Source organism: Xyrauchen texanus, chromosome 19 (assembly GCF_025860055.1).
Source record: "Xyrauchen texanus isolate HMW12.3.18 chromosome 19, RBS_HiC_50CHRs, whole genome shotgun sequence".
NCBI lineage: Eukaryota > Metazoa > Chordata > Actinopteri > Cypriniformes > Catostomidae > Xyrauchen > Xyrauchen texanus.
The window spans coordinates 29332528-29346799 of NC_068294.1; the positions used below are offsets into that span (position 1 = coordinate 29332528).

At 39.1% G+C, this 14272-nt stretch overlaps 1 protein-coding gene across 2 annotated transcripts in view; it reads right to left on the reverse strand.

The window, feature by feature from the left end:
* LOC127659426 (microtubule-associated tumor suppressor 1 homolog A-like) overlaps positions 1-14272 on the reverse strand; it is a 43555-nt gene that overhangs the window by 7905 nt on the left and 21378 nt on the right. For both annotated transcript variants that reach the window (XM_052149228.1, XM_052149227.1), the window contains 2 exons: positions 9624-9844; positions 4638-4704 (listed from right to left, as the gene is read on the reverse strand). In XM_052149228.1, coding sequence (XP_052005188.1) covers positions 4638-4704; positions 9624-9844 — 288 coding nt within the window. The remainder of the gene's footprint in view (positions 1-4637; positions 4705-9623; positions 9845-14272) is intronic.

Below are 14272 nucleotides of genomic sequence, written 5' to 3' on the forward strand. Positions count from 1 at the left end.
ACAATGTAGGCTGTCTTGTCCGATGAGTCCCATTTTCTTTTACATCACGTGGACGTCCGTGTACGTGTGCACAGTTTACCAGGGGAAGTGATGGCACCAGGATACACTGTGGAAAGATGACAAGTCAGCAGAGGAAGAGTGATGCGAAGGCCAATGTTCCACTGGGAAACCCTAGGTCCGGCCATTCATGTGGACACCAATTTGATATGTGCCACTGACCTAAACATCATTGCAGACCAGGTACATCCCTTAAATGGAAATGGTATTCCCTGATGGCAGTAGCGTCTTTCAGCAGGATAATGCACCCTGCCACACTGCACACATTGTTCTGGAATGGTTTGAGGAACATGATGAGTTCTAGACCCTGTCTGGTGACAGACACCACAGGAAAACCCTCAGGGGTCTTGTAGAGTCCATGCCTCGGCGGGTTGGCACTGTTTTGGCAGCAGGTGAAGGACAAACAGCATATTAGGCAGGTGGTCATAATGTTTTGGTTCATCGGTGTATGACTCAGGTCATGTAACTTGTCACCATTTAAAAAATAATAATTATAATTTTACCATCTTTTTGGCTTCATTACTTCAGTTTACATGGTCTGCGGTATGACAAATTCATTTTGAGCACAAATATTCCCTATAGACCCTCAATAAATTAGGTCATAAAACCTGCATGTATAATAACAAAAAAAAAAAAAAAAAAAAAAAAATGCAATATAGCATTTAAAATAGTTGTCCACTTCTCAAAAGTATAGGACAATACTAGCCACAGATGTTCTGCTAATCTTATCTGTTAACTGAACCTCAGCTACTAGAAATAAAAGGGGCCAAGTGTGCATTAGCAAAATTCTTTGAGGTCAAATGCATTTGTCTATATAACACAAGAACTCCTGTTCTCAAAAAAAAAAAAAAAGAAAAGTGGTCATATCTCACAATAGCACACAATCCAATCATCCATCTTCTGCAATGAAAATGACAAAGTTGATATTTTAAGACAGTCTAAATATGAGTCACAAGCAAAATAGTTAAACAGTTGCTTGTAGTGGCTAGATGAGACAGTTAAACCCAATGACAGGATCAGATCCACACACAGTAGATGAACTAGACCCAGAGCTCACTAATGGCCTTATGTATTTTATGAATCTGCAGTGTAATTCTATTATAGGTTATATTTATGATGCAGAGCACGACTCATGGCCTATAAATAATCAAAATAACATGAGCAAGTGGAAAAACAGACAGGTAGGAGGAGGATGTTTCTTTTCTCCAAAGAGACAAACAGGTTAACTTGACAGTCAGAAAAAATTCTGAGCATGCATGCATGTGTATATATATATACACACACACACACACACACACACACACACACACACACACACACACACACACACACACACACACACACACACACACACACACACACACACACACACACACACACACATACACACACATACACACACACACACACACACCACAAATTAAAACCACCTGCCTAATATTGTGTAAGTCCCCCTCGTCCCACCAAACGCATCTCAGAATAGCATTCGTAGATGCTATTATTCTTACCACAATTGTACAGAGTGGTTATCGGAGTTACTGTAGACTTTGTCAGTTCGAACCAGTCTGGCCATTCTCTGTTGACTTCGCTCATCAACAAGGTGTTTCCATCCACAGAGCTGCCACTCACTGGATGTTTTTTGTTTTTGGCATCATTCTGAGGAAATTCCATGTGTGCCAGGAGATCAGCAGTTACAGAAATACTCAATCCAGCCCGTTTGGCACCAATATCATCCATGTGATTATCTAATCAGCCAATTGTGTGGCAGCAGTGCATAAAATCACGCAGATACGGGTCAGGAGATTCAGTTAATGTTCACGTCAACAATCAGAATGGGTGAAAAATGTGATCTCAGTGATTTGGACAGTGGCATGATTGTAGGTGCCAGATGGGCTGGTTTGAGTATTTTTGTAACTGCTGATCTGCAATTTTTATGCACAACAGTCTCTAGAATTTACTCTGAATGGTGCCAAAAATAAAACATTTAAAAAATACATCCAGTGAGCAGCAGTTCTGTGTATGGAAATGCCTTGTTGATGAGAGAAGACACCAGAGAATGGCCAGACTGGTTTGAACTGACAGTCTTCGGTAACTCCCTGTACATTTTGGTGAGAAGAATAGCATCACAGAATGCGTGCACGCATGCACTCAAACACAAAACCACCTGCCTAATATTGTGTTGATCCTTCTATTGCTGCCAAAACAGCCCCAAACCGCATCACAGAATAGAATTCGGAGATGCTGTTCTTCTTGGTCTAGACAGCATTTGATACTAAATATACAGAACTAGATTTGTACATTTTTGGAAGAAAATGTGAATGGTGTTTGCCTATGCAAATTCACTGGTTGGTGGTTGTCAGGGCATTGCTACTTGTTTGCTTAGGTGTTTCAGTGGTTTGTAGCATGTTCCAATGTGGTTTCTAACTGGCCCAAGTCAAAAGAGCCTATCCCTCTAAATTATTTTCACGTTCCTGGATCTGGCTTGGGTTTAAATCCCTAACCCCAAGTTTTAGCAGTAGTATCCTAATAATGAAGTTTTCTTTAGCAAGCACCATTAATAAATCCCAATCTTGCAGGAAAAACACTAGTGCCAAAAGTAGCAGTAATGAAGTTAACATTCTGCAGCAAGACATATTAGTCACATGCTAAATCAATTAGTCACAACAGTTCAAGCAGGTTTTGAGTGAAGACAGCACTAGCTTCATGAGCAGAGAGCAGTTGTCCCGTGTTAAAAGACACTTTTGTTTAATAAAGGGAAATATGGGTGCATGCCAAAAAAACATGCCACACTACAGCAAGCATGCGGACATCAATATGTTCATATAAGAATATTTGAAGCTTTCTGTGGGTAAATTGAGAAATGGGTGTCAAGCTTCTATACTTTTCGCTTTAGAAGTTGGTCTGGCAAATTCATATGGGATCTTAAACATGGTCAGAGTTGCTGGAATGTGCTAATATGCTCAAGCAGTGATTATAATGGTTAAGGACAGTCATGTGCAGGATTTACAAATAATAAAAAAAAAATATATTTTCTCTGATCAACTGAATATTATTAAATGTAAGGTTAGATCAAAAGAAGTGATCTAACTAGTTTCACTTCTCTAGTTTCAGTCAAAAAAAGAACATAAAATCAAATATCACTCCTTTGATTTCACAGCTCATATTACTTCTTGAAAACTGAGCTTGTGCAATGCATCAGATGTCTGCTATAGGAAATACCGTCTCTTACTCTGCACTTAATATTAATTTCTCCCCGTTACTCTGCCAACTAGACTGAGGGACATCAGATTTCAGGCAATGTCCTTGTCTGCAGACACAAGCATGACTTCAGTGTCCTTCACATTTCAGGACAGACGGACCACTCTTTGCTGCCTTCAGATGATGTCTGGAGTGTCTCAGATAAACCCTATGGGAGGGGAAGGGGGTCCTTCTGACAGAACCAATAAGACAAACAGTCCATCCTCCATATCTAGCATCACAGGGTAGTTTGTTTACTGGTGGGTATGCTCAGAGTTAGGTGAGTGAATTACAGAACACTACCAGTCGAACATAGACACACTACGTTTCAGATGTTTCACATGATCTTAAAAACCTTTCTAAAAGGCGTATGATTAAAGGCTTAAAATTAGTTTTGTACAATTAAATTGTAGTTTTTACAAAACTAGTTTTTTTTAAATGGATGAGTTGGACCAGATAGCGAAGAAAAAGCAGCAAACAAGTGCCAAGCATATGTGGAAACTCCTCCAATACATCACAGGTGGTTGAGAGAATGCCCAGAGTGTGCAGAGCTGTAATCTAGATAAAAAGGTGGCTACATGATGATTTAACTTTTTTGATCACTACATAATTTCCATACTTCTTTTGTTATTTCAATGCTTTGATAAATTCACTATTATTATGAAAAATGGATATAAAAATGAAGCCAAAGTGCATATGTCTGCACAGGATGAAAGTAGTTTGAAAGCTCACAGATGTCTGCATGTTATGGCAAGAAAAAGCACACCTACTGTACAACCCTTTGATTACGGTACCACTTGTGATCAGCAATTAATATATTACATAAAATTAAGGGAATCATCATTTACTCAACCTCATTTACTCAACCTCATTTACTCACATTCCTAGTGCTTGACGCATGGGCAAAGTGCTAGGAAGTGTAATGGATCCTGAAATAATGATCAGCAAGGACACTGGTGATTTCAAGATTTAAAGTGAAAAAGGATTTATATTGTGCTGTTCTCACCCAAAATCAATTGGATCAGTTTGGAAGACATGGATTAAACTACTGGAGTCGTATGGATTACTTTTATGATGCCTTTGTGCTTTTTGGACCTTCAAAATTTTGGTCACATTCACATGTATTTTATGGACCTACAGAGCTGAGATATTCTTTTAAAAATTGTTGTTTGTGTTCAGCAGAAGAAAGTCATACATCTGGGATGGGATGAGGGTTATTAAATGATGAGAATTTTCATTTTTGGGTGAACCATTCCTTTAATTACAAAATCTCGCTCTCTATTCTGCAGGCAGTGGAAAGCCAGTTCTCTAAAATGACTCACACATACTGCATACACACTCACCCAGCTCCTCACGCATGGTGACCAGCTCCTGAGACAGTTCCTTGCGCTGCTTCATCACCTCCTCATGCTGCAGGAACACAGAAAGTAAATCAGTCCAATAGTGTGCATCATCTCACAGTGCAACACATGCATTATATTACTCCAGTACAGATTTCACAAGAAATATCATCTGCCAAAAAGTAGGTTGCCAAAGAGTGGGGCAATGCCAAGTGCAATCTAAAGTCATCTTCAGGAATGTAATAGTGTTTGTCAGTCAAAGGACTGGATGGGTAGAATATTATAGATATTAATTTCATTTTAAAAGGTGAAGGGTATAATTTCTGTGCCACTAGTAGAATTTATTTATTTTTACTGTTTTTAAACAGGTTTCCTGAACACTCCCCCATCTGCCATCGAGTAGCCAAACACTGGTTGAGCCAATGCTGTGGTGTCGAGTGGGACAGATGCTCAAGCAAACAGAGCAATATTTTGATAGTGCCACAGAACCAGTGTTTACACTTGTGGAAGTCAGCCAACTAATGGCTTATTTGTTGTCTGCATATTTAGCTGGGGTAAGAGAACTAGTTCAAAAATAAAATAAAACCTTTAAATGTGCTTTATTAGCATGAATCATAATTGTACTGCCAATACGTATTTCCAAGGCATCTGCAACTTAACTTAACTTTGAACAAAGCACATAGTGGATATAAAAAAATAAATAAAAAAAAGCATGGCTTTTCCAAATGTAACGTCCAAATTAGATTTTTTGCCAGAGGACACTGAGGAAAATCATCATTGTTTATCTTGATAAGGTAGTGACAGATCTGCATGGGCATGCATCCCACAGCCCAGGTAGGTGGTTTACACACCACTATACAATAAGTGAGTGCTTTAAGGGTTTAATTAAAAATAAATGACATCAACAATGGGTTTAACCGCTGTCCTCATGCAGCCAAGTCTGATGTAGACTGATGAAATCATTACACTTCTCTCTCACTCCAGCATTTTGTTTTTATAAAGTGGAGGACAGCCAGCCACACAGCTGCAATGCTGCAAGACTCCCTTACCAATACAAAGCTGCTTCAAAAGCGCATGCTGCTGCTGCTGTCCTAACATGCCCCTTCCCCCGAGGTCAATGACAACACAGGCTGAGTGACATTCTACAGCCAGTTATGAACTAATTACCATTTATAACACATTCATTAGAACACAAAGCATTCAGAGCATAAATCAGAAAAACATACCAAATTTAAGCAAACCTCGTAAAAGCATCATATTTGTAATTCCTTACCCTCATTTCTGTGCAATGACACAGGCTATACGTGCTTTGTATAGGCATCTATGGCTATCCCATTTCAAATCCCAATCTATCCCGCCCTGCTCCCTGTGGAGAGGTTAATGTCTTTACCCTGTGTCCAGCGCAGGGAGCGTTAAGGCACATTTTGCTGCCAGAGCAGCCCATGATCAGCAGTCTCAGTGATTTGAGTCCAGAATACAGGAAGACAGCAGCCCAGATGCACAAACCCCTGCCACTCTACCTCCTCTCTCTGCTATCTTGCTCTACATTAGAGTGAATAAGCTCATTGGCTCTTGCCTCCTCCAACCACTTGCCTTCACAGTGGTGAAGGGATACCGTACTTTATCTAAAAGAAGGGCAACAGGGGGAGGCAGCTGTACAGTGCTTGTTAAGCAGTACTTTAAGACACCTGCTGCAAGCAGAGCAAATAAAGTGTGTGTGGGGGGGGATACATGTCTGACTGAGTGGTCATTGCATACTTCTCTCCTGTAACAATCACCATTTTACTGAGTGCCACAGTAAAATAGTGCATGTTACAGGAGAGAAGTATGCAATGACCTTCCCACAGGGAATGAGAGTTGCTGCTAATGGAAAGCGGTGTAGTGCTTCATTGACTAAAATCCGTATTTACAATTATTAAATGGTAATAGAAGCACAATACCTACATAAACATAGGTATTAGTTGATGCATAACATGTCAATGAGATTTTACATTATGTATGCACATGTTCACACAAATGAAGATTTAAGGTTAAACATTATGTGAATGTATGAGGGAAAATTTATATTTCAAGCGCAGTGACTGGTCACCATTTCTTTTGAATGTTTTTCACCATTTTTAAAATAATAATTAGCCTTTTCCCCATTTGAAATGGTCTTGCAGTGTGACAAATGAAATAACAAAAGATTAATAAATGCTGTAAAAATATATTGTTTATTGTTAGTTCATAATACATAATGCATTAACTAATGTTTATGAATGGAACCTTATTGTAAAAGTGTTATCAAATATATTGAAGGCTGGACCATTAAATAAGTAAAATAGCAGCCTCAAAATAGACCATTTACAATAAAATGTGCGCCAATTCTATCTTTTTATTTTTTTATAAAATTGACTTTAAAAGTACAGCCTGACAGACCAGTGAGGTACCATGAAATCAACAGTAATGGAGTCATAACTATGGTTGTATCAAAAGTCAAACAGTGTGGCAATTTGTAATGATTTCACACCAAAAATCTGCATCTAAAAGAGTACTAACCCATATGAATTTATCAAGAGATATATTAGATATTCATTCATGATAGTGCTTCAGGGAAAGTGGGTGACCACTTTTAGTGAAATTATGGCAATGCAAACAGTGCATTGACAGTTCAATGCAAACAAGTGATATGAAGCAGTACCCTACACTACACTTGGCATTCGAGTATGCATCTCACCATATCAAGGCAGCAGCTGGTACATTCTCACACAGACATGGCGAAGCCCAGCCTCCTATTCTTAAGTAAATGAATGCTTAACAGACTCCAATACAGGACACTGTGATCCCAAAATCAAACTACACTCATAAATCAGATTCATACGCTGCAAATCTAACTTTTGCCATCAAATGTTATGGCACCCAGACAGAAAGAGGACAAACTGGTCAAATTTCAACATTTGTTTGCAATTAATATAGAAAACTCTCAAAGGGGCACTGGCTGAAATTATGAGTCGTATAAGTAAAATAACACCTATAGGACAGACAGTTGGTTTAAGTGAACTCAACCATTGCTTTTCCCTATTCTATCATTTGTTCTATGTCTGTCTGGCATTGACACCTCTTAACCCTTAGGTGTGAAGATTTCCCGTTTCAGGTGACATGCCCAAAATGAAAGGAATATAAATCCAAAAAAATAAAAAGTTGACAAGTCTGACAGGCAGACAAGGAGAAAAGTAAATGCACACGCGCATGCACATGCATGTGAGATTCTCCATCGGTATACTGCTGCAACCCTATCATGCACTTGGCGGCATCTCCTGGTGGCATAATGTAAACAGAGTGAACTTTCCTCTCTGCCCGTATTTGAACGACTTCTACCTCTGGTTGAAGCAATCTGAATCGTAATATTGATTAATGGTTGATTTATGATTCCATGAAGTAGACAACATACTACATCATTTCCGATGAAGTCATCTGATCCAGGATCGCTAGCACATTAAGTGATGTATGCACATTGTGCTTCATGTGGATTATCCAATAATCTACACATCAGATCATGTTGTGTGTGGGCTCGTTTTAACGGGAATCTTCAATGAAAATAGTATTGAGTTCAGTAAAATGCACTACCATAATTAAGTTGTAGCATTTATAGAACTACACCATAAAAGGTCTATAAATATTTAAAGTTTGGTCTTGGTCAAGATTCTGCAAGAGCAGCCAATATACAATATAGCGCATGTTTCTCAAATTGATCTTAAATAAAATGCACTTCTTTTGCACAGTAATTAATTCAAATACACATTTAGTTTTTGATAAACCGAAACAAGAAACTGCAGCTAGGCTTTTTCCATTTCTCATGGCTTATTTTATTAGGTAAGCTACACAAGTACTGTGCTTTTACCATTTACTTTAACACGTTGAAGAATTCAAGCATGTACGGTCAAAAGCAGTATTCTTTCATATTAATTGACTGTCCAGAGTCAGGAATAGCTGCAGATAGGCTATTGTAAATAAACCTAGTTCATTCACATACAGCACAACTAGGGTGGAAGGTGAATAATAATATAAAACAAAGTTGTTTAAATGAATTTATAAAGTGGATAGTTCAGACTTAAATCTGACTGAATGAACAGTGTTCACAGTTGTAAAATGCCAACAAACAGATACCTGTGACCACACAATCTACATTACTGTGCCAAGGTGCCATGTTGCATGGGAAACGTAAACGGCCTCAAGTTAGTCAACTGAATTACTAATCAACTGTATCACTTGGAAGAACTGTTTATTCCAATTATAACTTTTAATAAATGTAACTATTTATCGAACATTGGTGTCTTGCATATTGTTGCCTTCCTAACACCTCTTACCAGTAATAAAATCCATGTAAAGCACAACCCTATTGTTTTAATACAATCTGTAGGTAATATACCGATGGCACACATTTACATTTATGCAATACTTTTGCATTATAGGTGGTTGCATTTGGCCACTTTTGGTCTATAATAAGGTGAATTCAGGTAAATTGGGCTACTTGCTTCCATTGAGATGAAGGGGCTAAATACACATAAATTCACCTGTGACATGACATAAGTGAAGAAACGGCAAAGACTGACACAACTTTGGAAGGTCATAAAATAGCATCACACACAGAATGAATGTGAAAAATGTTAAATATGTGGCATTGAGCCAGTTAATTAGGAAAGTGCTGTAAATTAGGTAAGCTGAGGTAAGCTGATAAAAGGACATCACCAAAACAAACAGAGCAGGAGGAAGCTTCTCTACACTGCCTGCCTGCAAACAAATACACATGCATGCAAAAGGACTGTAAACCAGTACAGTCTGTACAGTCCAAATTTAGGATAAATTGAGAAAAGAGATCAACATAAAGGTATCTAACTCTTAACATGACAATTGATCTCTACAACTGATTAAAATGCAACCTTCTTTGATTATTCATGATCACTGCATTGCAGAATGATTAATGATAAACAAGCGATGTTCATAACTCACCTCTGCATATAGGTGCTTTATGACAACAGCAACAGCCTCAAACCTGCGGTTGTTGGATCGGACAGTGTTCTCCATCTGTTGGATGGTCTGGTTCTTCTTCTCACACAGAGTCTTATAATACTCAACGCTTCTTGCCTTACTCTCCGGTGGTACCAGATCCGGATGGCCATTTGTTGGTGTCTGCAGATTCCGGGAACTTGTCCTTGACTTGTTCTTGTCAACTGTAAGAGAACATGTATTTAATGTTGTGATGACATTCAGCATAATTTTCCTTCAAGGAGCTTTTCCTTTCCCAGTTGATAGAAGAGGATGGAAAGACACTGAGCAGAGACCCAACCGAGGTTCGCATCACACTGATGTGACACATTGATGTCGGTAGACTGAGATCCTACAGACGTAGCAATTCAACCTTGCCACCAAATGCACCCCTGAATGAGATAACAGTTCGTCAATCACTGGATAATATTGTTCCCTCTATAAATCTAGCCATCAGAGCCCTCTTATTTTAGCAGGCTTTGCCAATGGGGTTTTAAATTACAATCACCTTATAAATATAACTCCAGGGTATAATCATGAATCCTTCTAATAAAGGGGCCTGGCTACTAGAGGAAGGGAACAAAGTTGGCCACCTAAATAAGATTATTCTAGAAGTTGCTTGCAACTCACGAGGGTTTTATGGCTTTTTTTACCATACTATGCAAATTAACATTTTTCCAATGCTAACACCTCAAGCTTTGATGTTGTTAATCCAGTTTATCCTAGCAGAGTTATTACATAACAGCTCTTTTACATTTCTGAAATACTAGCTTTATTAAGGCAGGGGTGGGACCACAACCCCCATGTGGCCTTTCTCCTTAATGTCACTTCAACAAATGTATCGCTACAAGTTTACATCTGCAGTGTCAAACAAACAAAGTACATTTAAAAGAAAACAAATACACATTCTACAAGTGTTAAAGATATTTGCAAACATTTGCTTATTTTAAAACTAATCAAAGTGTCTCAGCTAGAGTTGAAGAAAATGTGCTGAACCTGTAGTCTGAACAGCAACTTTCGGTTTCAAGATGAAGAGTGTTAAAAATGTATAACTGATTCAGGATTTTTAGCATCTTACATCATGAAACGATCATGCATGATCCCCTCAGCACACACACACACACACACACACACACACACACACACACACACACACACACACACACACACACGATAAAAGACTTGTGCCCATCTGCACAATTTTGAATTGTTGTTGTATTTAACAAGAATGGTCCAGGATGCTTTTATGGTCAAAACAGCTTTATGAAACACAATTGGGGTTTGCTTTTAAAAGTTATAACTTGACACATTATCTTGTAAAAGCAGCATTACACAAATTACAAATGGTCAAAGAAGTCAGTCTAGTGGATGTTTATATACCAAAAAAATCACAATAGTTCAGATAGGCACAACAGATGTCACCCTCTGGTTAGCGCCAGAGGTGTAGTGGTAAAAAAAGAGGTGGGTAAACAAAAAATTCTGGTGGACCACGATGTGGTCACCCAGTAAGGTGGGCCACTGTCATCAGGATACACATTAGGCATCGCTATAGGCTATCATTTGATGGTACTACCAAGGGTATCACTGGTTGTTCCCTCATCATAGGTCACACAATCACTATTCAATTCATACATTAATCTAAGTTCTTGTTAAAGAGACCCAAGAAGGAATAATATGGTTGAAATCTATAAAGTTTACTAAATGACAAAACAGAGAGAACAAAAATATTTAAGAGAGATAGAGAGGGAGGCTTATATCCAGGGCTTCCAATGCAATGCACTTGTACATAATGATTAGGGATTTGGGATTATTTTCATAGTCGATTAATCTGTTGAATATTTTCTCGATTAATCAATTAGTTGTTTGGTCTATAATATGTCAGAACAATGTGGATCAGTGTTTCCCAAAAGCCCAGGAGGATGACGTCCTCAAATGTCTCGTTTTGTCCACAACTCAAAGATATTCAGTTTACTGTCACAGAGGAGAGAAGACACTAGAACATATTCACATTTAACAAACTGGAATCAAAGAATTTTTTACTTTTGTCTTAAAAAAAATGACTCAACCCGACTAATTGATTATCAAAATAGTTTAAATAGTAAAATAGTGCAGATTAACGACAGAAGAATGAATCTGGTGCCACATATTTTTATTTTAATCGTTTGGGCTAGTGAGTGACGGATGAATCTTGATGCAGTCTGCTGCTTCCTGCTGATTGGTCAATACTGACAGTAGGCCTAATGCAGCCAGGGTTTCCCATACGTTCATTGCCGCCACAATATCAACGCTGACCGCCACACATTGATTTTCGATTTATTTTTTACTAAGCCTATTTAAAATCGTATTTGATTGCAGAGAGCCGTAGTGCATTCGCGCAGCACTAGGCTACCTCTCGCTCGTCCCTCTCTCTCTCTCACCCGTACCTCTCGCGCTCTCTCTCCGTCATGGAACACCACTGCATAAATCTGTCCAACACAGCACTGTCAGTTACTACTTATTAGCCAGCATGCAAGGAGCCTAGCTAATAAGGAGAGCCAAGTTATTGTTAGAATACAGCTGGATTTTTGAGGTCAGCACGCTGTATATAGCTGGTAGTAGTCAATATCGATGCACGCGCATGGGAAACACTGGCAGCAGCGCATTATGAAAGACTTCGTCTTAGGTTTAACAACCTATGAAACTAATAATGAACAATATGAAACTAAAACGACATAAGCTTAATTTAAAATGGCTTAGGAACTATCTATTTAGAGGTGGATAAACGCAATTTAGAGGTGGATAAACCCACTTTGGAGGTGGGTAAACGCTATTTCCGAATTTTGGGAGGTGCGTAAACGGCGTTTACGTGCGTTTAGCCTCCACTACATCCCTGGTTAGCGCTACAGAGCACCAGATCAGCCAGTCACAGAAACTGTTTTTTCCCCTCAGGCCTTCCACCTCATGAACAGTTAAACTGCCTCCAAATGCTTTTCTTTTTGTCAACACAACCATGTGCAATATTCAATCCATCCATTCCTACTTATATATACACTCACCTAAAGGATTATTAGGAACACCATACTAATACTGTGTTTGACCCCCTTTCGCCTTCAGCACTGCCTTAATTCTACGTGGCATTGATTCAACAAGGTGCTGAAAGCATTCTTTAGAAATGTTGGCCCATATTGATAGGATAGCATCTTGCAGTTGATGGAGATTTGTGGGATGCACATCCAGGGCACGAAGCTCCCGTTCTACACATCCCAAAGATGCTCTATTGTGACTGTGGGGGCCATTTTAGTGACTGTGGGGGCCATTTTAGTACAGTGAACTCATTGTCATGTTCAAGAAACCAATTTGAAATGATTCGAGCTTTGTGACATGGTGCATTATCCTGCTGGAAGTAGCCATCAGAGGATGGGTACATGGTGGCCATAAAGGGATGGACATGGTCAGAAACAATGCTCAGGTAGGCCGTGGCATTTAAACGATGCCCAATTGGCACTAAGGGGCCTAAAGTGTGCCAAGAAAACATCCCCCACACCATTACACCACCACCACCAGCCTGCACAGTGGTAACAAGGCATGATGGATCCATGTTCTCATTCTGTTTACACCAAATTCTGACTCTACCATCTGACTGTCTCAACAGAAATCAAGACTCATCAGACCAGGCAACATTTTTCCAGTCTTCAACTGTCCAATTTTGGTGAGCTCTTGCAAATTGTAGCCTCTTTTTCCTATTTGTAGTGGAGATGAGTGGTACCCGGTGGAGTCTTCTGCTGTTGTAGCCCATCCGCCTCAAGGTTGTGCATGTTGTGGCTTCACAAATGCTTTGCTGCATACCTCAGTTGTAACGAGCGGTTATTTCAGGCAAAGTTGCTCTTCTGTCAGCTTGAATCAGTCCGCCCATTCTCCTCTGACCTGTAGCATCAACAAGGCATTTTTGCCCACAGGACTGCCGCATACTGGATGTTTTTCCCTTTTCACACCATTCTTTGTAAACCCTAGAAATGGTTGTGCATGAAAATCCCAGTAACTGAGCAGATTGTGAAATACTCAGACCGGCCCGTCTGGCACCAACAACCATGCCACGCTCAAAATTGCTTACATCACCTTTCTTTCCCATTCTGACATTCAGTTTGGAGTTCAGGAGATTGTCTTGACCAGGACCACACCCCTAAATGCATTGAAGCAACTGCCATGTGATTGGTTGATTAGATAATTGCATTAATGAGAAATTGAACAGGTGTTCCTAATAATCCTTTAGGTGTGTACACACACACACACACACACACACACACACACACACACACACACACACAATATTCAATTTATATTTTTTAACATGTTCTACCTCTTCAATACATTACATCACCAGCACATAACTGTATATAAAATATTCATAACTTTATTGCTCAAAAATAAGATATATATCTCATTTTTTTTATGTCACTATGTATATGTGTTTAAATGTATATGTTTGCATATTAGTTGCATTCTCTTTGCACTGGAAGCGTCGGTCACCATGACAAATTCCTTGTGTGCATAAGCATACTTGGCAATAAAGCTCATTCTGATTCGGATTCACAAGAAGGTATCCCATGTAAGTCCCCTTTGGTATGCAAGAATAC